Genomic DNA, 24,695 nt, shown 5'->3' with positions numbered 1-24,695 from the left:
GCAACAGAGCTGGTAGGCAAATCTGGGCTACATTTTTCTCAACACTTAGCCAGCATCAGCAGCAAAAGCATGCAAGACAGAAAGACACGTTTTCCATCTAAACCAAGAACCCCAGACACACCCTGTCCAACTGTAGGGATGAGGTAGGCTATAGCTGCATCAGATAGAATCTCTGATGAGACTCAGGGGGTTGTAACCAAGGGCTGTCCTCATAATCTCCTACCAAGTAGCAGACAATCAGATTTCTCCAGCACTGAGCAGGGTTATTTTGTAATATGCACCAGAGTTTACATTAGAAAAAACAATAGCCAAACAGAACTCTGACCAAAAAGAAGCCAATGTGTAACACAAGGTCATTCCACCATTTTCTCTGTTTTTTCAATAGATTAAAATTTACAATAGGCTTAGCACTAAAGCTATATTACAGCTGGTTTTACTGATACCAGACAAGTATTTACTTCCAAGCACCTGAGGGCTGAATTATTTCTCAGTATCCAGTATAAGTGAAGAATAGCTAGAAAGCCAACCCCTAACCATTTGTTTATCCGACTTAAACCTTGCTTCGGATAGTACCTAAATCTTCTGTGGGACTTGCTAAAGGACAAAGATCTTCAGCTTTTGTACCATACAAAATCATCACTGTCTCTTATCGAACAGATACACATCAGTAAGCTAGGTAACAAGGATCTAAGACACAATATAAAACAATAAACAGTAATCTTTGTTAGATCTGTTTTCTAATTTAAATCCTCAGGCTATTTCCTCAAGAGTTGTACACAATTCAGGTAGCGGTTTGTCATGTGACCTTTGGCACTGCTCAGGTGTTTAGCTTTTAATCCTAAGTGGAGAAAAATGAGGCAGTACTATATTAAGAAATTATTGTGGCTTAACCTTAGCCACAACCAGGACCATGCAGCCATTCACTAACTGCCCCTCTCCTCCAAGTAGGGTAGGGAGAAGAGAGAGAGAAAGGAGCGGAAAAAAAAACCAAAACTTGTGAGCTGAAAAAATACTAATAAAAATAATGGTAAAAGAATATACAAAATAAAGTGATGCAACACAAATTGGGCACTGATGATCAGTTGCCCAGTCCATACTGAGCAGTGATCGCAGACCCCTGTCCCCCCGGACAACCCCCATTTACATACTGAGCATGATGTCTATGGTATGGAATCTTTCTTCGGCCACCTTATCCTGCCTATGGTCCCTCTCGGCTTTTTATGGGAAGCCTTGATTTACTATAAACATTACTTAGCAACAGATAACACAATATGCGTTATCAACATTATTCTAAATCCAAAATATAGCAGCTATCCCAACTGAAACCAGGACAGCAATGTATTACAAAGTAATCTTTCAGACAGAAAATTTTAATTCATTGTAATATTAATTCACTGCTAGTACAAGAATTTAGCCTTAAGCCCATTTTTACAGCACTCAGAGATACTCCTGTAGGACATATGCCTCCATCCAGCAGAGGACAGAATCAAATGTTTAACCTTGTGAAGTGTCTCACTGCAACCTGTGTTGTGTATTCAAAGTTCAGCACATGCTTTGGTGTTTTGCTTGGCTGGAACTAACAGGGCTTCCGCATCAGAAAAAAGTGACTTCAAGCAATTCCTCTTCTTCATAGTAGAGAACAGTTCAATAATTAACACTAAACTTCAGCCTGAATATATTTGCAATGATACAATGGACAAACGTGCAAAGAGCCTTTGGTTTATCTGCTATTATCTTCAAAATAATATGTAAAGGACATAAGTAATGTGTAAAGACTTGCAGAGAGCTCAGCCCAGCTATTCAAGCTAGGTCAGACACAGCAAAAGCTTTTGGCATCTAAAGATTATGGCACAGCTCTGCTAATACCAGGAAGGGGGATTGTACATCATTTTTCTGCTAGGCCTCTATCAACGATGTTGAACTATGAATAGCTTTCTAAGGAATCACAAGGAATTCAGTTTTGTTTGGTGCTTTTAAATTCTTTTCATCGTATTTCTCTGCTCTGGGGCTTTTATTACAGATGAGTTAGTTGCAAAAACACATAATATCCCAAAACATCAATCTGAGATGGCATAATGAGAGCAGGATTCATGGGGTTATTTTAAAGAAAAAAAAAAATCCATTACTGACAAATCAATATATTTTTCTCCTATTTCTGACTCATTGTTTTATTTTTTCATAAGGTCTGCAACTTCAATTAAAGACTAAATGTGTTGAGCTATCATACCATTAATTGCTCTGAATGGGTGGAATATTCCTAGTTATAGATGAAGGTCCTTGTTTATGGCAGATACGACAATTGCCTCACACAGAGACATAGCTGTAGTGTGATGTCCCTCTCAGTATCCAGCACCACTCTTTATGTTGAGTGCCTGTGGTTAGTGTGTGACTTGCAGAGAACTGTTTTCCACCTCCAACTTTACCACCAGTGTCCCTGTGGTTGGTCAGTCAGACAAGTGAGGTAGGTATTAGGAACTGAACAGCTAAAACTAGAGGTGACCAAAACTGGTAGCACCTTTTACTCCCCTGCATTTCTGATTTGTTTGTTGTGAGGTTTTTTGTTTGAGGGAGAGAGTGAGGAGAGAGGGGAGCGGTTTTTTACTTTTTACAAAGCTCCAAAATCTTTGGGTGGAAGACTTTGTTAAACTTGTCTGAAGGCAGTGGGAAAAATGCCCGCTTATTCCATTGATGGGCTTTAGATCAGACTATGTCTAGCATAGGCAACTATTATATTTTTCTTCCCACATTTACTGCCTTTTATACTATGTTGGGAGTACAGTTTAAAACCCTTAGGGCTCTCTTCTGCTTCTGCTTTTCCTTAAAGGGCTGACATAAAAAGGCAAAAGAAAAAAAATAAGCTCTACTTCTCCAAACCATGTAGTAATCTTTATTATAGTCAGCACATATTCTTAGATCTCATTGAGGTTAACAGGATACTCCTTTTAAACACACCCATTCTGAAAAATATTCTCTCTTGGTTAATAAACACAAGAACTATTTCCTTTAGACCCATGGGCTTGCTTTCACATATTTTCCTTCAAGCTGAGACTTACTGCGAATACTACAAATAAACACTGCCTTCATAACCCTTATCGAACCTAGAAATACCTTTGTAAGCAAAGATCAAAAAAAGCAGTTGACAAGGGGAAGGATGAGGCAATTTCAGGAAGGTGGATCTTCTACTCCTGTGTTTCAGATACAACAATTCACCTTCTTCATTTATGATGAGGTTCAGGACAGAACTCACCAAGAATCTATCTGTGTGGTCAACTACAGTTCATTTCTTTGCCTGTATGTGAGCAATTTCCAAGCTAAAATCATTTACATTTGTGCACAGCTACACCCATACTAACAGTCCATTTAAAAGGCAGGACTACTGTGCTCAAATACCGTCATTCCTAACTCGACTACATATGTTCAGGACTAGGGATGCTTCCGGTTCCGCTAGCTTAAAAGATACGCTAACCAAGCACTTAGCTGTCTGTATTTTGGATATGCAGTTGTATTTTAAGAAAGAGCCACAAGTATGTTCTCTACAATAACTCTTTACAGAGGTCTCTTCTATTTTATTAGAGGTGCTGAGTTCCCCACTACTAGCCATAGTGACAACTCCTCCTGCTCCTAATATAAGAATCTATATGAAATCCCACCACAGAAGACTTAAGAATATGTTCGTAAATATTTAGTCCCCAGCATCTTCATTGAATACCACAAGTCAGATCTTGTTAGAGACCCATGGAGATATCCAGGGGAGTTTGGGAAGCGGTTTCCATCACAATTTTGTTGCCAGAATGCATTTGTAGAGTCTAACAGTGGTTAACTTTCACCAGTTACTCTCAAATAGGTGGAGATAATCTCATGGTAACATGTATTCAGTGTGTTCTGCTTGATACAGAAACAAATTAATGGCCAAATCAGTTCACCTCAACTAGTGTTCTGATTCTACCTATGGCAAATATCAGGTGTTTCTAAGGAAGCTCTAAATAATGTAGCATAGAAATGTTTAAGAATAAGATATTGTTCACATTCCAATGAAAGGAATATCCAGTCCTTGTATTGAGCAAAAGCAGAATCAGTTGCATGTAGGAAAGTCTCATGCCAGCACTTCACATTCAAGGGCTTGTTTCTGTCTCAACGCATGACAGCTTACACACTCTCAGAACAATTGGTCTGCTAGCCAAGAGAGGAAGCAATAGCAGAAGGTATGTATAGTCACATATGGCCAGATCAAGGGAACCATCCGGACTTAATACTGGCTGAAGCTCTAGCCAACAAATGTTCCAGATATCCAGAGAGAAATCTGCAGGCACCTGGGTAGTCTGCATTGTGGCAAACAAACCTCATGCTCATTCCCAGGCCTTGCATTGCCAAAACTAAAAAAAAAATCCCATTTATACTATATCATCTAAATTCAAACGGTTCTTATCCATCCCCACCTCTAAACGGCAGGCACAGTGGCTTTTGTTTGTTTTCAGTTTTAGAAGAATACAACTTATGCCAAAGCTGCCATAAAGATGATCTGTGAGAGAACTGCATGAGATAAGCGCATAGAAGTTAAGAGTAAAATTATAAAAGAGCCCTTGAACTCTTTTGCTAGTCATTCCTCTTATTTTTTATAGTACACAGTCTTGCCATTTTTGCAAGTAAGACTGTAATACAAGATGTCCTGGCATTCTAAAAAAAAAAAATCCCTTTTTGATACAGAGTTACTCTGTAAATAAATCTGCAATGAAGTGCTTAAAGGTTTATTTCTTACTTTTTAGCAACTAGGCATAAAATATTGGGCTATAAAATGCTTACAAATTAGATTACTGGAAGTGAATGGAGTGCATTGTTATCTACTGAACCAATGATGGGTCAAATGGCAGTCTGAATTCTTGTGGTTAATATGACTGTGACCTTCACATATACCACTGACAGAAAGCAATTTTATTTACATTTTTAAATCCACATAAAGGTGAAAGATGGTACTGCTACAAAATGAAACATTAAATTCTTTTGTCCCAAGGCATAACTGAGATTTCCCAAGGTCACATGTAGCCTGAAATGAAGCAAGACTTTCTTAATGGTTCTACCAGTACATTTCACCCAGATCTGGTGGCACTGGTGATCTATTTTCATTTACCAGTTGAAAAAATCTCCTTATTTTAAGATGGAGAAATAAGAAATAATAAGACTGTTTCTTTTGTCCCTTAGCTGTTTCTGCACCAACTGATCACTAATTATGTTTGAGCTGCTATAACAAGCTACGTGTTTCAGCTGTACAGATTTAAAAAGTCTACCCATAAAGAGATGGCAGGGTGAAAAAGCATTATTTGAAAATAAATATGTTGCGCTCTTTGGGACCAACAGCACTATAATGTCTATATTTCTAGAACAGTATATTTAGAAAATAATTAAATCTATGTATAATTTGATACAATCTGCACATCTACGTATTTAAAGAACAGCGTTTTTCATTCTATACATACCAAACATAGCTATCTGCCACTCTTAATTAAAAAAAAAGTATATATATTTTTAAATCTAAATTTACATCCCAGCATTTCCGCTGCCCTTTCTATGCACCTCATGATGAAAAAGTTATTACTAAATAAGCCTGCTCTGTAACCACTATAGAGTAGGCAGTGTTTTTAAAGAAATCATAAATAATAATAACTGCATTCTTCTTCAAGCTTCTCCAAAGTACAACATTTAAAAACAGCAAAAGGTATTTAAAGGATAACACCATTTTGGAAAGTACTGTCACACAGAGCACCTATGAGCATACATGTGTCTATAAATTATAGGTGGTTCTAGTAGCAATGGCTATGATTAAGGTTGCCTGAAACTTCCCATAATAAGACCTTTTTTCAGTTGCTTATAAGTTTGCTGAACTCTTACCACTTGGAGCAAAATTTTCCCTGCAAGATATCTGCCTCAATATTTGTTTAGTCTCTGTGGAAAGTTTAGCACAAAATTGTTTAGAGAACAAGATTACAGGAAAATATACCTTGCTTTAAAAAAAACAGTTCTTCTTTGAGAAGTCCTAATATTGCCTTTTTTGAGAAAAAAAAAAACCTTTGAAATGCAGTAGGGCATGGCCTTTTTGTCAGGTATATAATTTTTACAATTCCTGAAATGCCCATTCAAAGCCAGCTTAGTTTGTTGGGTGTTTTTAATCTCAAATCTTAACTACTTCTTCCCAGAAACACCTCAGTTTTTACAGCTAAAAATCACTAGTATTCTTTACATGCTTCAACCTTCAGAGCTAGTTGTGTTTCTATATGTTTCATCTCCGAAAAAGAGTTCCCTTTCTCCAGCCCACAGAGCTAGACACACCAAGCTAAAACATCACTGCAATCCTTGCTCCTGATGTCCTAGACCAATAACATAAAATGCGGGAGCCAAGTTCTCCTACCCTTCTGCTGACAGTTCCTGCCGGTGCACTGAGGATAAAGAGGCGGCCAGAGATAAAAAGAGCACGCAGTAGTTTGTTCATAGATTTTTATGGGGAGTAATAGATACAAATCATTAAACAAAGCCAATTATAAGCTTAAAAATAATGGACAGGGAGCGAGGCTAGTGGCCTGCAAATTGTTAACTTGTTTCAAGTTAACAATATACATCCATGGCTAACCATGAGTATTGCACTTAGGGAAAAAAAAAGCCTTCAGGATCTTGGGCACATAAACACTTTTGTAGAAGTAATTAATTAATTGTGTTATGACAGACTGACAGGGGATTTTTAAAGTGTAAGGACAAGAATTGGCTTTGGATGTAGCCGTGAAGACAAAGGAGGTCCAGCAAAAAGATTAAAAACAGGAAAGCACAAGACTGCTTATGCTTATCATCAGCAATTTTAGAAGATCCTCCAGGCTAGATCCAGAAGGCGCCTATAATTACTACAGTGAAATGCTCACTCTCTCTGTCCCAAGGACCTGTTACAGTTCAAAACCTGGAGTTAAATACCCCCAGATCCCTGCTGGGACCACTTTTCTGAAAGCATAATTCACAGAAGCTACTAAACAGTCTAAACCAAGCAATCAAAGGAAGACAAGGAATTAACTTAAACACTTGCTGACATTTCTAAGACATAAACTACTTCTAGAATTAGACGCCTTATTTTACTGTTGCTAATACACCCATTGAATGGAGTCAGTAAGACAACATAATTTCAACTTTCTGGTTCAAGAATTTATCTCACATCAGAATAAAGCTTTTTTCTGATAAAGGGCTCTCAAAGACTGAAGTGCTTCCACTATGAATGAACTTACATTCATAAGGTCAAGGAGCAAGAGAAAGAGACTTAATACTACAACTGTCTCAGAACTTACCTACAAGGAGATCCTTGTAGAATACAATGAACAAGTAAAATCAGGAAAATCACCTAGATTATTCCACCAGGCAGTAGTTGAAGCATTTACCTCAGAATTGTGAGGCTTGGGTTCACACTTCCTGAAGCTGAGGAAGAAATTGAATCTCTTAAATCCATACCAAGGGCTTCAGCCACTGGGCTGATGAAAAAAATACGGATGGAGGACAAAGGAAATAGAAAGTTGAAAAGTCCTATGACCCTACCATCTCTTTTGTAAGCCTAGGGTGTTACAGACCCAACTACTTCCCAGTGGCCAGTACTGCTCTATTTTTTGCTTTCATGTGCCTCTGTGCATCAAGAACATGATTAATAGAGAAGTTATGGTATTTTAGGCTGCAGTGGTGGCACTTAAGCTCAAAAATAACCCAGAAGTCTAACTATCACAGCTGATACTAATTCTGTTGTGAAGTGATAGCTGAATGTGAGGCACAGTCATTTATCTGGGAGCAGAGCTTAGCTGCATGTTGTTAGCTTCTTACAACTGACTAATGGGATGCTTGAATGTGTGACTGAAGCTGACAGTTGAGCCCAGAATGATCAAAACAAGATTGCTATGGTCCCATATCAGCTATGGAAAAGGTACTGTACAGGGAGAACATGCACACTGAAAAATGTCTGAAGATGATATTCAGACTGTCATGAACTGAAATCACCACGCTAAAGAAAGCTAGAGCTTGAGTGCATGGTTGATGTGAAGTAATTATGAAGTAATTGAATATGAAGTAGTTAACCCATTAAAGCTAGAAGCTGTGATAGAAAACAAAGAAGAATAAAGAATACTGCATGTAAAAGAAACTTTCTGCACAGTCATTTCATCGGACATTTGCAATGTTTCTTTACTGTGCTCAAAGGCATAGAGCAAAAAAAGCCCCTAAGTGAAGAGTTCAGCCTTGAACCAAGCCTGTGACTGAAGTCAGAGTCTTAGGTTTGTGGGTAACACTGACTCAGTCACTAATAACGCCAGATGCTTTGTAAACGACTCTTAAGTAGCCAAGAATGAAATAGAGGTCCAGGGTTAGAGGATACAGGGTTTTGTAGAAATAGACATCAAAGGAGAAAAGACTGTGAAAGCTAAGCAATTGGTACGGGATGAATCTTTATTGAGATTCTGTTTTCTTTCAGATTTTGTTTTGATTTCTAAGAAGGAATTTGTGCTGGGATTGCCTTTTGATGCTGTACTAATTTCTATGCAACTTCAGTGACTCACTCATATTTTAGAACTAACAGGATTTCATTAAAGATGAACCACCTCTTTCTTCAGGCATGAGAACTAATAACATGCATTCCCTACTACTCCCAACAAGTCCTCTAGCAAAAGTAGGGGTGACCATAGTAAACATTTCTTAGGTACTAAAAAGGTTAGACTATATGATTTTCAAAAATGTAGCTCCCATATCACATTTGCTTATTGTGAAAACAAACAAAAGAGCATAACTTCAAGTTTATTTTATAACCATTGGAGGTCACTTTTATGGTGACATTTCTGCTAAGAATTCTCTACCAAAGTAGTGATACATTTAATGTCCTTAAGTAACCTGAAAATCATTTCCATTGTCAAAGAGAAGTATCTCAATTAAAAAAAAATAGCTGAGTCCATTTTCTGTCAGGCTATCTTTGTGACAGCTTTTGTTTCCTAAATGCATACTCAGAAGGCATTGAAAACTAGGATAAATTTATCAATGTAATTTCAGTTGGGTAGATTTTCCATCCCCACTGGGAATATTTATTGGAATCTGACTGTAGCCGGTCACATTATTAATAGCAAACAATTTATTTGATTAATTTACCCTACATTTCTGTTCATGAAATAGCCTCTTCCATTTTGATTTCTGCTTTTTTGTATTCATGAGCATGCAGTGAATGTTTTTGGCATATTTTAATCTGGAATTTGTTTGGAAGCTCTTTGCTTCATCTAATCACAATAATTATTTCTTTACTGGCAATGGTGTGACTTGAAATCTTCAGTTAGTATTGTCTTTGTTCCCCTAACTGACTTTGCCACTGTAAGTGTAGTATCAGGAACACTCCTGATGCGATTAGTGAACATCTACTATTATGTTTGAATCACTGACTTACCAAGGGATGCACAAATCCATATGGAAACAATCCTTCTCTAAACATTCATCAAACAAAACAAGTTTACACAGGTGTATGTTGAAAAACAAATATAAAAGGATGAGAATAGAGGAGAGCTGAAAGCTTCTGAGGAGTAAGAACTTCTATAGGTGGATCCTCGTGCTACTATCTCAACTCATTTCAAGTCACTCTCCTGTTTTTCTGTGATACGTTTTCCCAACACAGAATGAGCCTTCATACGTTACTCCAATCACCGCATGATCAGTTGCAGCTAAATCAAGGAAAAAAAGGCAGCATGGACCATGGCCCATAGGAGATGCAAATAGTCTATGACGAGAATTATGGGATGTACAAGCAATGAGTTTGCTATTTTTACATAAGTTATTAACATAAATCCACTGTAACCAGCCTTTTCTAAACATGCTAAAGAGAGAATTATTCCAAACATTTCTACAGTCTTTGAGGTCCTAACAAAAAGGCAGAGCACAGAAAATTCCTAGAATTCAGGAATTAATCTTAGATAAATCATGCAAAGTGACCCATAGTCAAAGAGGGCTAAGTGGAAATACTGTCTCAGACTTAGTCTAATTTCTCCATTAATATGCAAAGCTGGGGTATAAATAAACTTCCATAGAAGCCCCCTGGAACCATCACATTTCCACCAATGAACAACTTTTCCCGATGAATACGTGAGCACATATACCTCTCATTACTTGAAGTGTTTTACAGGTCAGGAGGTTAAAACCTTTCCATGAGCAATGGAAACACAGGTGAAAAATTAGGAAATATAAAATACTTGAGCAAAATTGAGTCAGGGACCAGTCCAGCTAGCTGAATTTTAGCCTGAATCAACAGGCTAGCAAAGTCACAGCTCCACCTGTTGAGCTAAAGCAAATCATCCACCTATAACAGCTGGCAGCACAGACTCATTTTTTTGCCAGACATAGATTACTAACACTGTGCCACTTGGATAAAACAAAACATAAAAGTTTAGGGACAAATGATGTAGTCATTACTCTAGGTGAAGGAGTACTACAGCCATTGAGCCATGAGAACAAAAGGACTTGGATCTAAAGGATGGGTCTCATGGCAGACCAAAAATAGGACGACATTCTTCTCAGTAAATTTACTAAAGCGTACCACAATGACAGAAACAATGCTAGAAATTAAAGTGTATAGAGCCCACTCAGCTCTCTTTCACTTCACAGGGGACTAAGTTGCTCAGACCAAAAGCAACGAATACCAGACACCCATACACACATTTTCTTTCCCATTTATTAAAAATGCTTACTTCTTCCTTCCTTTGCTACCTATGAATAGCCAATTCACACAAAGAAACTCAAGCTAAAATGTAATGAAATACCATTCCCAACTACCTTGTAAAACCTGAAATATTTATCAAGTGAAGGACACCATTTTATGACCAGAGAAATCAATGGCGAAGTTCTCATGAGTCTGAATGGTCTTAAATCAACATGCAAGTTTCTCATGGAAGAATAAATAAGGGTGTGTTTTTTGCCTTATGTGGTCAACATTCAAGTACCTTTTTCTTCTGAATGGAAAAAAGAATCTGCAGTGGTCTGCAAAAAATGTACATCAGTAGCAGTTAGACTTCAAATCTAGAGCACAGATATAATACCGCATACAGGCCACACATGGCTTTCTCAGATATGCCACCATTTGCATCTCTCTGTAATTCTAGAAAACAGTAAGTGGTGGTGCCTGAATACCTCAAAAACACATTAAAAAAAAAAAAGAACTATTTATTTGAAAAGCCTAACTTTGGTTTCATTTCAAAGATAAAGACTTTTTGCAGACTATTTCTTAAGAAGCTGAATCAGTGTTCAAAGTCACAAATCATTATTCCAAATTTTCAGAATTAAGCAAAAAAATAATTGTTACCCAATAGTTACTGGATCCTTTTTATTATCCAATAATTATTGTGAAAATAATAAGGAAAATATGTTTAGGATAAGGGATGACAGGTAGTGTAATGCTTACTTATACGCATAATATTGTAATAGATCCTAAGTAGCACAGAGGTAAATTCAGCAAGTTCTTGGCAAAAATATTACTTTGTAACATTCATAAAGATATAGATGCATGATCTTTTTTGACATGGAAGAAGAAAATTTTATATCGTAAAAACAAAAGTGCAAAAACCATACTGTATTCACTTGCTTATGGTCCTAGTTCAGTAAAGCACTGAAGCTTATATGAGTGAGTCTCCTGACTTCAGTTAAGCTTGTGGTTTTCTTCTAAAAAGTGGTTACAAATCATTGGTATCTACTCTGTAGTACCCGCTACAACCCCACAATTTTAGAATATTCCATAAATTGTGAAGAATAAAAGCAGCACTCGCACCTCCTCTAATGTACTTAGTCACACATTTCCATATTCATTTGGATTGCATTACACTGAAAGACTGAACCATATCATTACAATCTGCTAATCCACCCAATAACTTTCCCAAGACTCACACTCTGCTCTAGCTAACAAATATTCTGTGCATCTAAGAAGCAAACACAACCTACATTCTGATATATTTATAATTCTGTGGGACAGGATTTTATTCCAATGAGTAGCGCTAGGAGAGCCAGCAGAGCTGTTCACAGAGTAAGGAGGTACACGGAAGAGGTACCACCATTTGATTCAGTACAAAGAAGCTGAAGATACAGCAGATGATGATTCACACAGAACACTGTCTTATCAAGGGCCAGACAATATCGTTCCTTACTCACTCCAAGTGAACACTCACAGAAGTGGCTCCACTGAAGTTAAGGATATGTTTTGGGCAACTAACTACTCAAAATCCCAAAGTTTTATAATTCACATATTAAAAAGTAGCGTTACTAAAGGGTCATAGTCTTGCACTTCTAGGTACTACACTACCATCTACTACAAGCAAGCCAATTAAGTAAATGGGGCTTTAGAAGAAATAAGTAGGAATGTAAAATGGTGGGCCTTGTTAAGGTAATATTGATTACAGAGGAAGGCAGCAGGATGGAACCCATCTTTTTTTAATGGTGAAGGTTTTGATGTACTGTTTATAATGCACATCTTTTATGTTGCATCACTGTATTTGTGCTCCTCCTTATTTTCCTGCTCTTTAAAGATCTGTTCACTCAGCAATTGTCCTCCATAAAGCGACAGTATTTTTGCTATGTTTTACCTAGCAATATTGTTTACAAAATCTTCTCAGGATGCAAAGCATTCTCCACATAAACATTAAGAAAAAACTCTGTACGCGATACAGAGTAGCTGCAGAAAGTGACAACAGAAATTACTCTAAATTAGAGTCAAATTATGGACTAACATTCTGATTTTAAATAGACCAATATTCTACAATATTGCTATTGACTGTGCAACAACCGTGAGGACACAGCTTTAATATTATTCCTGTTTTAAGCCCATGCCTTCTTTTGCAAGAGCTCAAATGCTATGGATGAGATTGTAAATATAAAAAGCAGTCCATTAATTTTATATAAGCAGTTTTATATACCTGAAGGCCTATGACAACATTTCTTGACAAAATAGCCTAGCAGAAGAATTGTTTTTCTAAAGTTCCATCAAGAATGGCTTATAAAAATGAGTGTGCAGATAAAGATTATGGTACAGGTGGTCTGAACTACCCATAACATAAATTCCATTAGTTAAAAATTTTTAAGAGCTCCAATTACACTTTCAATTTGAAGTGGCATCTGAATAATGACAAGCAATCCTCAGTGATAGAAATGTCTACTTAATCTTCAACAGGAGACAGAATCTGTCCTCCTTGCATTAGTAAACCATTGCTTTACATAGGAATCCTCCCTTGTATAACACTGCAGGATCGGGCCATAGGATCTGTCTTTGTTTTTCAATGGTGGCCTCAATATATGGGTAGAGTGTGTCCTCTTTTTCCTTTTTCCATCTGCCCAGGGGCTCATATGCACCCTTAAGACAAATGCAGGAAATACTGACAGCTGAAAATTCAGTCCCACATAATGCAGGGCTGACATGGGGGGAGGGGGGCGCCGGCAGGAGGGGCAGAGGCGTAAGACATGCTAGCCCCTAATCATTTGTAATGTTACCTATGTTATTTCTGACATAGGTATGCAGTACCAGGCAGAATCACTGTACTCACAGGGCCAGATCCAAAACTACTGGAATTGTTAGAAATCATCACTAAGTTCAGGGCTTTCTGGATCAAAGTATCAGGTGTCCTAACTACGAAGGTAAGTAGCATCTTCCATTTTTCAATTGAGGATGCTGTATTGGTCAGATTTTAAGTGACTCTTTACTTTTCTTTCTAAATAAATAATATTAATTTAATATATCTTAAACACATATAAGAACTGAGGCTACTAGATCACTTCTTTCCTGGTATTATTTAGGCTGTCAGCTCTGCTGGTAAAAGAGCCTTGGGATCCTGTCCAGCTATCACCAAAGTTTAAGGAAATATACAAAGAAATAACACAGGTATCATCTTTTACTTATCAGCTTTTCAAAAGTTCAGAAAAAAAAAAACTAACAAAAACAACAGAACAATCACAAGCACACACAACAAGAAACAACTAGGCTCTTCATTCTTTAGTTTTTGCATCAAGCCTGGATTAGAAAATGAAAATTGAGGAAAATAGGGCACTGGTATAATTTTGTAGGCTTCCAGAAAGCAAAAGAGCCTAATTCCTCCCCCTTCAACAATCTGCTGATGTGGAAAGAGCAGATTATCTTTCCATCCACTGGTTAACCTGTCATCAAAGTGATGAAACAGATTAACAGGAGAGGTGATACCCCAGAGGGCACTGCCAAAACTAACACGTAAACGGACAGGACAGAGACCAACTAGTGGAGAAATCATTTCACAGCAGACACAGGGGGCAAGGAAGAAAATATTACTAAACCACTCCTTGGAGAGGAAAAGGCAAGGCACCTGGAGAGATGGATGCAGTGTGCAAGGCAGATGAATGTCCCTGAGACATTTGTCACTAGTTGGACTGCGAGACACTGACATTAATGAGGGTGGCATTTGGAAGATAAAAGCAATATCTCTGAAGCAGACAACACAGTTTCCAGGCACCATGCATGGGGACATGGTGTAATCAAAAGGGACTGGAAAATGTTCATGTCTAGCAAAAGCATCACAATCCCCACTGATATTCATGGGAGAATATGGATCAGGAATAAATGGCTTATGGTTTTGTCTGGAGGGTTAGTGGGGATTGTGGCTTGTTTTTCCTCTCAGCCCAGTCAATTCCCATCACATTCCTTTAATGAAGGACACTCCATCAGTCATCCACTTACACCTGCCTTGTCAAAAGTCAGTGTTTCATTGACAAGTGCTTTTCAGGCAGCAGACCTCTAGAGGACAGCTCTGTCGATAGTGAGTGGGGATTTACAGGAGTGGAGGCACTTGCCTGCGATTATCTCCTCTTGAAAGCAAGGAGGGAGCTGGGAGATACCCCAAGCACTGGTTGCAAGAACACAAGCAAGTGGAAGGAGCAAGATCTGGCTCACAGAGTGACACTACCCCAAAAATTACACCATGTCTGAGAGACACTCCTGCCATGACCCACAGGATGGGAAATGTCATTATTAACTAATCACTCCCTGCTCTCACGTCTCAGTGTCAGCCACGTCCCACAGATCATTTTGACTCTAATGCTCTCAGATGTCTCTGGTCTTCCTCCAACAGGAGAGGATGCTGTGGTCCTGGGATGGAATGAGACAACCCCGAGCATCCCGGAACAGAATTCCTGATCCCCAGACTGGTCCTGCCAAGATCACATCTCTGTTCCCCTCCACACTCATGTATTGCCCCTCTGGTAATTTTTTCCACAGAAAATAAAGCAGCTGCTTCGCCATTAAAAGAAAGCCAGTCAGCAGCAACAGTAAATACATCGATCTGCTTGTCCACCCGTCTGCTTCTTCTTTCAGGAAAACTAACGCAGGCAGCAAAACCCCGAGCCCACAGCGAGTTTCGGGCGAGGTCTGAGCAGCAGCGGCCCGAAACACTGACTAGCCCGAGACAGGGGGGCTATGAACGAGGAGGTTCCGAGGGCCGGCGCGGTCCCCGGCAGCGCACAGCGACCGGCGCCCACGCCGGGGCGGGGAGCGGCGAGGCGCGGGGCCGGGCGCTGTCCGCGGTGCTGCTGTCGCGGCCCTGCAGTTCCGGGAGCTCTCCAGGGTGCTGCACGGCGCTGGAGCGCGGCCGGGGCTGCCCGCGGCGGACCAAGCGGGGAGCGGCAGCCCCGGGCCGGGGTGGCAGCCGCGGGGCAGCGCACCTCAAAGTCAGCCGTGTCCCAGTCCGTCTGCAAGCCCTTGTCCGCTCTCCCCGCAGCGTTTGCACTAGCCTTCTGCGGCTCAAACATTCAGCATCTCTGGCAGAGGGGGGAAAAGACACACCTTAAAAAAAAATGTAAAATCACGTGGACTAATCGTGCACTGAAGAAAGTTTTAGACTTGGATCCAGTGACAAAGAGGAAAATGGGAACCCAAACTAACCCGACATGTGACAAGGACAAGCTCTTTCTACTTCCTCTGTAATGCTGCATCTCCACGCGTGAAGGTGCCAATGTCCCCGTCCTGCTGCAGAGTACCGAGCACCTCCCGGTTATCCTTCAATACCGTCTCTTTCTCTCTCCTCTGCGATTTAAAAATTGAAAGAGAAGGGGGAAAGCTGACGGATTCCCTCCTTTAATCACAAGCAAGCCCAGCAAGATAGATTCTGGGAAAAGAAGCTGTATTCCTAAGAAGCAGCCGGTATCATAGTAGTTAAAATAGAACAGAAAAGCCTCTCACAAAGTCGATTCTTATGTAGATGAGGCGACGTAAGAGCTTTTCTCTCTCTTCGCGGGCTTAGTGAATTTCTAATTTGCCCAAAGAAGCCCTAGAGGAATGAGGAAGAAAGGGCGGGAATACTGGGTTGCTAGTCCTAACAAATAGTACCGTGCTCTGGATTGTCGCCTAGAAAATGAGGGGATCCAACGCCATTGTCTCAGACGAGTTATTTCTCTTGACCTTCGGCTTTGTCCATCCAGGCTGAACAAACTTCCTGCAATAAGCATCGCCCCTGCTCTCTGCCAGACACGCAACTTTGGTCTCTCTAGGTCACAGAAAGCGAAAGAGCATGGGAGGTGTTTCCCCTCCAAAAGAAGGGCACTCGTAGAAGTTTAAACAACAGCCAGAAAAATGTAGGGTTAAACAATAAACTGGGAAATATGCTGTCCTGATGAACAGAGAGCAGTTTCCACAGCATTGAGAACCCGCCAATATATGTCATATCAATAAAAAGGAGCTCTTCGAAAGCTTGCATAGTAATTGAGATTGGAGATCTTTTTTGATATGGGTTGGCATTTCCTCATATCAATCTGACAGAGCCAACTCAGGAAATTGCTGGTAATATTCATCTGGGGAGCACTTTCATTAAACGTAATTCATTCGACTTTCACAATAAATTGAGTGACATCCTTACAGCAGAACCTTTTTATCCTTGATGAAGTGCTTGCCAGCCTTTGGTTTTCCACTTTATTGTCACATTCCTTAAAGCAGAATCGTCAACATGTCAATCTGCTGCATGAAAAAAATGCTAAAGCTGTATTTACAAAGCACCCAGGAGGTGGTTTAATGCTGACTTACAAGAAGAGCGAGTTGGGTGTTAAACTATCTGATAAATCACAGCATAACTTCACCCAAGCCAAATCGGGAGAACAGAAGCCAATCCTAGGGAGGGAAGGATGGCTCACACATTCATTTTCTCCAAGTGCTGGCCATTCCGAGCAATTGGTTTCTTAACCTGCTTCACCGCACTTTCCAAGACGACTGGGAAATTGGCTTTTTGTTAATTAAAATGGCGGTTTAGAGACACAGGGAAATATTAAAGAGCTTAAAATGGATACCTCTAGGTACCGACTTGGAAGATTTGGCTAGTCAAATGGAGGCGGGGATATTGGATTATATTCAGGTGCCTCCCAAAAAAGTGAAATCTGTTCCAGACTGCTTTCTCCAGCGACTTAAAAAATGAAAACAGTGTGTACTAAGCACCAAGAAAAAGAAATTTCAGTGCGGGGAAACCCCTTCTTAAACTCCTAGCACAGGTCCCTGGTGGTCAGGAAGAAAGGAAGCCCCGAAAAGATTGCACCATCCTCCGCTTAACAAAAAAGAAAACAAAACAAAACAAAAAAAAAAACCAAAACCGCAACCTACACCGCAGATAAGTTTGTTTCGCCTCAATGAGCTCCGAGTCCGGTTACTATTCCCGTGCTTTACCTTCCGAAAGGGTAAATTACTCCCCCTACACCACCGTCAAAGCGTTTCTCAAACTCTTTTAGAAAGAGGGAGCGGGATCATCTCAAGGCTACGTAAACTCTCTCGCACAAAAAGCCACTTCTCTCCCTCCGTGCCAAGCGTTCTCCCGCCCCTCCTTCCTCTCCCTGCCTTCGACGTCAAATTGAAAATTGCAAGAAATCGCTTATTTGGGGGGGGGGGGGGAAAGCAATACCCGAATGCTTTCAGCACCAAATGCCTCTGAGAAAATACTGTGGGTGGTGATTATGATAGGGCAATGCCTTCTCTCTTGTTTTTTGTTTCTTTTATCTTCGCTGCCTATAGAGGGTGGGGTTTTTTTTCCTCCCACGACAAAGTAGGACACAATCAGCAACTATCTTTAAAAAAAAGAAAGAAGGAAATAAATCAACTTATCTTCGCCGGCACGTGATATCTCTTCACGTTCTCCATAGCTTTCATTAACCGGGGTGAAATGACCGCAAACAGTGCGACACAAAGCGAAATTAAATGTACACAAACTCTGGAGCCACCAACCTCCTGTTTACCCCCTCAGCAAACACCGTACCAAGTGTGCCATCGCTGAGGACAATTTTAAACCTCTATTATTCACAACATTTTTGCAGGAAAGCTCCGCTCGGCTGTCAGAAGGCCTCCAAACTACAGTGACGGTGTGGAACAGACCTTAAAATCCCATCCCGGCACGGGGAGGAGGTGAGCAGGCTGTTTCCAAGACCCTCTGTCAAAGCCATCGCCCTGTAAAACAAGGTGCCCCGGGAGCCCCGCAGCTGTACTTCTCTGACAAAGCGCCGCGCAGAGAAGCTCCCCCCGCGAAACAACCTGCTCGCAGCCCTCCTCGGGGGGAGTGGGAGGGGGGGGGGGGGCGTGTGAAAAACACCCCTTCATTTGCTCTTGCGCTGCTTAAATTCCGCACGGAGTTAAAACCCTCTGCCAGTCAGCGCTGGTGTATATCCTAATTTACAAACCCATCGGTGAAAGAAACACTTGACTGGGAAAAGGTAACGATCCGGGGGGGGTTGGGGGCGGGGGAGAGGGAGAGGGATCCTTACCCTAGCAGCACGCAACGCAAAATTCCGACTGTTTTAGTTCCGTACCCGCTACTCCGGGTAAGGAGGACCTAAGTAGTGAGATGAAGTCTCTTCAAACCAGGGCGATCCCAGCAAAACAGGCGCATGTTATCATTCCTTGTACCGTGCGGGAAGTTCCCCCTAGAGCATGCAAAGGCAGAGCCTGTGAACATGTTGGAGGGTAAAATCCTGCAACCCGCAAGGCGTTTTGCCGCCCGGGCGCCCTGGGTTAGCCGGCGGGATGCGCAGGATGCGGCCGTCGGCCGGGGAGCGGCGGGACGGGGCGAGCGCTCGCCGCCGCCGCCGCCGCCGGGAGCTGTCGGACAGCAGCCCGCCGGTCCCCGCCCGCAGGAAGGGGCTCCTTAGCAGCCGGTACGGAAACGATCTGCCTCCTCCTTTTGGGCCATGCTCGACCTGTCCCACTGAGAAATAAGTAGTTAGGATCCTTGCCGTCTTTGCCAGCAGCCCGCGCGTTTTGTAGTCGCTTCTACGGCATGTTGCTTCCACTCAGGAAAAAAGAAAGAAATGAAACAGCCTGGCGTTTTATTGTCCTGTGGTGTCGGACTGGAAATTCACCGGCAACTAGGCAGGAATTAAAAGAGAAGGTTTCCATTAAGGGAGTAGTGTAAAACCCCGGTGTCCTTATAAACAGACAGAGCTCAAACCTAGAAAAGTCTACCATCTCCGGGTTTTTTTGTCTTTCTTAATATTTACATGCTTCCTTAATGATGATTTTGAGCTCGGCGCAGCGCTGTTAGTTAAGAAAACATTATCCATTAGAATAGGACTAAGATGCTTTTGAAAGAACAGCGGTGAAGTGGAGTCTTGTGGTAAATAAGACCGAATGTAGCTCTTTGAACAATTTCTGCAGCTCTCTAAATCTGAAGAAACAAAATAACTGCAAGGCTTTAAAGGTTAACTCCTAATTCTACCGAATAAGTACTATGTTATCCGTTTAGGCCAAAGGAAATGCACTTCCACTGCAAATCAAATATAACATTTTCAATACACTGCACAGCTCGAAACAAGGAGAAAATGCACGTCTCACAGAGGCTAACTAATGTTCTTATCAATAAACATAATACGACGAACTATCTCTACCCCAGCAAAATTCCTACTCATTCTGGTTGGCCGTGACCTCTATAAATTTCAGGCAATAAGGCTGGATGGCATATGGCTCTATTAAAAAGGGAGAGAAAAGCAGAAGCACTTTTTTTTCCCAAGATTTCATTACGAAGAGGTTTAACGGGAGGGGGTGGGGGGGGAAAGGAGCAGTGGTTTGCTGGGTGAGGAGAAATTACAAGCCAGCGAGTGTCTGTAAATGAGTAAGTTCGAGGCAGCCTCGCCGCGGCTGTTCACTACTACTGAATCCCGCCTAATTCAAGCGGAATGGGGAACAGCCTATTTTCCCTCTCTCCTATATTATTAACCTCTCTCAAAAAAAGGATTTTTTAAGAAACTCCATAGGAAGCTGATTGTGCTGCCTGTTTCATTTACCCTTCCTAACAGGTTAGGAACTGAAAATTTAATTCCTAATTGAAACCACTCTAGCCCACACAGAGCGACACGCACAAACGGATGGGTGCAACAAAGTGTTGCACCTTGCTGGTTTGTGGCACGGCATTAAAGCTTTAATCAAAACTTCATGCTTCGATGCTAATAAACAGTTTATTATCACGCGATGGCCTAACGCAAACTTTCGGAGTCACTCCCTAAACACAGAGAATAGGGAGAGATTGGCATAAACGTGGAAGTATTGACTCGGAAAGAAGAATCGGGTTAGACAGGGAAATCCTTTGGATCCCCCCCCGGGTGTTTTGGCAGAAGACACAGCCCAGTGGAAGAGCGCATCCCCTCCTCCTAGCCTGTCTTTTATTCTCTTTTATTTTTTGCATCATATTTCGCATTGTTTCGAGGGAAGCTGGAAAATCATCTCTTTTACTCTGCAATGCCAAGCCCTCGGAAAAAAAAAAAAAAGAAAAGAAAAAAAAAGCATTCAGGTAATGAAGTCTGTAACTAAACGGTAATTGAATCAGCATAATTTGCACACTGAATGGTTTTCAAATGCTCCCAGTTTACAATTAAAGGAGAATTAATGCGCTTGTTGTTCAGACTGCAGCGCATTAGAATAAATCCAGCACTGTTGTTGTAATGAGTCGAGAGCAGTTTAACTGCCAGCAAACACATTTAAAATTTAACACGACGTATCGATCTCGCTCCGGCTTTTTGATAGATTATTTGCCACGCACTTTTCTCCCCGCTTTCCCCCCCCCTGCTCTCCCCCTAACCCACCCCCCCCACGCTCCCCCCCGGCTATAAAATTCTCGGGGAGGAGAGAGGTCCGCGGCAGACGTGGCACCGCAGGGCGAGGGCAGAGGCCCCCAGGCGGGAGCCACGTCCGGGGCTGGGGGAAGGGGACAAGGGACGGGACGGGACGGGCGCGATCCCCCCGTCGCTGCGCGGCCGCGCTGGGCGCTGCGCTGCCGCGGGAGGCGCGCGCGCAGCCGAGCCCCGCCCCTCCCTGGCCCCGCCCCTCCCCGGCCCGGCTCGCTATTGGCTGCCCCGCCGCTCGGCCGCGCGCCACCGCCCCGCGCTGCCCCGCAGCGCCCCCAGGCGGCCAGGCCGCGCCAGCGCAGGCAGCGGCGGCGCAGGCAGCGCCCGGCGGCCGCGGAGCCGGAGCCGCGGCCGGGCCGTCGCCTGCCCCCGTGCTGGGGTGATTTTCTCGGCAGCGCTGCTGGAAAAAAAAGGGCTTTTCCCTCCCCCGCCGCCACCGGGACGAGGTCCCGCCAAGCGTTTGCCTGCTTGATGCGTCGCTGGCGAGCGAGGGTGCGGGCTACAAAGGAGCAGCCTGCCTGCTTTTTGTTCCTTGCCATCGCAGGGGGAATAAAGTGTGTGTTAAAGGAGATAACGCCGCTGTTTACTCGTGTTCCCCCGGTAATCTTAAAGGAGATTTGCTAAGAAAGTCAATGACACTTCACGCGGAAAATACTAGCTGTGCTCGTCACGCCTGTGCCGCGGCGCCCGTAGTGGCACACTGGCGGGGTCCCCTTCCAGGGGGGAGTCCCACCCTCAGGAGGGAGCAGAGGGCAAGAAGTTGCCTCCAGCCCACAGCCTGGGCGGGCGCCCCCGCGGCGGAGGTCCGGTGCACCCGCAGGCACCGGGGGACCTGGCCCGGGAGGTGGCACCAGGAGACCCGGCCGGGGAGCCCCCGACCCTGCTCTAGCCCGGCGGGGCACCCCTTCCTCGCGGAGGAGAAGTTACGGGTCTGCTCCCCGCGCCGTGCGCCCCGCCGAGAGCTCCCGGCTGAGCCCCGCACCTCCCGGCCGCGGCCCGACCCCGGGAGGACGGGGCAGGGCTGGCTGCGGGGCGCCGGTCGTTGCCGTGAGTTTGTTCGTTCTCCGCCAGGCTGGTGCCCTCCTCCCCGCCGAGCTCCCCCCTCCCCGGGCCGTGCGAGGCGCCGGGGGCACTCACCAGGTAGAGGGTGGGCTGCAGCAGAAGGACCGCGTACCAGTACACAGCCTGCATCCTCGCCGCTCAAACTTCCCCCGCGCTGCCTTCGCTGCCTCTTTGTTCCTTCCAGAACATAGATCCACCTGACATCCACTTTACAGAACAAGCAGAGCTCTCACCAGCCTAGACAAAAATGAAATTATAGACCCCATGACCACACGACAAGGTTAGGCTTGAGACAAGGGGGGAAGAGAGGTGTGTAGGGACGGGGGGGCGGGAGAGAAGGAGGAGATGGGGTGTGTGGATGGGGGTGGGGGAAACAAAAAACGATTAAAATCGAGTTAATCCAGCGTCAGAGCAAAGTGATCGCACGGTCCGGGCTGGCTGCAGAGCGCCTGTAGGCAGCGCTCCCCGGCGCTCAGTCCTTTTACTGGGCGGGAGAGCCCCGCGGTGTGGGCTGGGACGGCCCGGGGGTGCCACCGCCAGACCTGCCTGCCTGCCTGCCTGCGCGCCCTCGGCGGGGACCGGGCGGCAGCCGCCCGCCAGTTCGCCGCGGAGCCCCGGCAGCGCGCTGGCGAGCGGAGCGGCGCCGGAGCGGGGAGAAGGGGCAGGAGACGCTGGGATCGGGGCTCCGGATGCTCCTGGGCGCTTAAAGCCGAGGCGGAGAGCTTCGCCTCCGGGACCCCCGAGCAAGCTCTGCCTACCCCCACAAGCGCCCACCTCCCTCCGCCGCTCATAAGGTGCGCCGTGCCTTGCCCCGACCGGGGCCGAGCCCCGGGGCGCCCCGACGGGCGACGACCCCCATCCCCGGCCCCAGCCCTCCTCCGCCCCCGCGCCCCGCGGACAGCCCCGCCGCCGCGGGGGGGCCGCGGCGGGGATACGTACGGCGTGGGGGGTCCGACGGCGGCCGGGGCTCCGCGGGGTGCTCCATGGGCGAGCCTAGAGGGGCTGAGCGCCGCGGCGCAGCCCGCCGCCCCTGCGCATCTCCTCGCCGCGCTCCGCACCGAGGGGTCCCGCGGCCGCTGTGCATCCGGCGCAGGCACTGTCAGGGCAGCGGGGCGGCTGGCCGGCTCTCCCCCCCGCGCCTCCCCTTCTCCGCACACGGCCGCGCTCCGGCTCCGCCGAGCAGGACACTTACGGGAGGAGGGAGCTGCCCGAGCTGCCCGCTCGCCTTCGGCGGGGGGCGCGGGCAGGAGCGGCGACACCGGCGCTCCGGGGCGTCCAGGGCGATTTGTCTCTATTAAAAATGACTTATTGGCGAGGGAGCGGCGAGCGCCTGCTATTTAACTTCAGATAAAATCTATCTGCAAAGACCTTGGCCGATCATCTTAAAATAAAGCGCTGGAGCCGAGCACTGTCCGAGCCTCACTGCTTGGGGAGAGAGAAAGAGCAAGCGGAGGGGGGAGGAGAGGGGGGGCTTGCTTGGCGAGGGGGGAAGGGAGGAGGGAGAAAGGGGAGTTTAGCGGCGTCCCATCCTCTCCTCTGAAAGGGGTGATGAATCAGAGCCCTCCCCGGGCGGCGTGAGCTGCCTTGCGCTGCCTGCGCTGCCTGCCCTGTCTGTGCTGCCTGCCCTGCCCGCACTGCCTGCCCTGCCCGCGCTGCCTGCCCTGTCTGTGCTGCCTTCCCTGCCCGCGCTGCCTGCCCTGCCCGCGCTGCCTGCCCTGTCTGCGCTGCCTGCCCTGTCTGTGCTGCCTTCCCTGCCCGGGCTGCCTGCACTGCCTGCCTTGCCCGAGCTGCCTGCGCTGCCTGCGCTGCCCGGGCTGCTTGTCCTGCCCGCCCTGCCGCCTGCCTCTGCTGGGGCGCCGGCACTGCCCGCGCTGCCTGCCCCGCTGCCCGCGCTGCCGCCCCTTTCCCTTTCCGCCAGCCCACGGGAGCCGGCTGTCTGCCCAGCGCCTGGAAGGAGCCCGGGAGAGCATCTCTTTCCGCTTTCTTTCCTTTCATTTTAGTTTTTCCACCTCCCTCAGGGGTGTCCCGTGCAACGACAGCGCTGCTTAGCCCGTGAAGGCAGCGGGCGCCCGCAAACCGGGCACTGAGGCGGCGGGATCTTGGAGCAGAGCTGGGTGACGGCTGCGGGAGCCAAACTCTGGGATTAAAGGGTTGCTTTTCCCCCGCAAGCAGGAACCTGTAGCTGGACAGTCCCTCGGAGTGAAGCTGGAAAGCTCACGCCTGCCCAGTGCTGTGGCTAATCCCGCCAGCTGTCATGCAAAGGGAAAGGTCTCATCGACCTTGTTTTCCTTCTTTACAAGGAGTCCTATGGGGGTTTTTCCTACCCTCTTCCATCCCCCAAATCATATAATTACCAGTGTGACATTGGGACAGGGTGAAGGGGAGGATACCAACAGCACAGGGTAGCCTTACCAGATGCCCAGGCTCGATAGCAAATCTCAGATTTATCACCTCCCAAAGGGGAACCAAGAAGAAAGCCAGTGTGCTGTACAGAGAGGGAAATGAGAGAGAAA

The 24,695-nt window shown here is 44.9% G+C and overlaps 1 protein-coding gene across 2 annotated transcripts in view; it reads right to left on the bottom strand.

Moving 5' to 3' along the window:
* NXPH1 (neurexophilin 1) overlaps positions 1 to 24,146 on the bottom strand; it is a 146,677-nt gene extending 122,531 nt beyond the window's left edge. The window contains exons 1-2 of one of the 2 annotated variants that reach the window (XM_063324910.1): positions 23,122 to 24,146; positions 22,258 to 22,419 (exon numbers count right to left, since the gene is read on the bottom strand). In XM_063324910.1, the coding sequence (XP_063180980.1) occupies positions 22,258 to 22,311 (54 nt within the window). In that variant the 5' untranslated portion in view covers positions 22,312 to 22,419; positions 23,122 to 24,146. The remainder of the gene's footprint in view (positions 1 to 22,257; positions 22,420 to 23,121) is intronic. The other variant, XM_063324911.1, reaches the window with a different exon arrangement.
* Between the last annotated feature and the right edge of the window lie 549 nt (positions 24,147 to 24,695).

This window comes from Chroicocephalus ridibundus, chromosome 2, assembly GCF_963924245.1.
Source record: "Chroicocephalus ridibundus chromosome 2, bChrRid1.1, whole genome shotgun sequence".
Lineage (NCBI taxonomy): Eukaryota > Metazoa > Chordata > Aves > Charadriiformes > Laridae > Chroicocephalus > Chroicocephalus ridibundus.
Note: the sequence above shows the minus strand (reverse complement) of the source record. Positions and strands in the feature narration are given on the sequence as shown.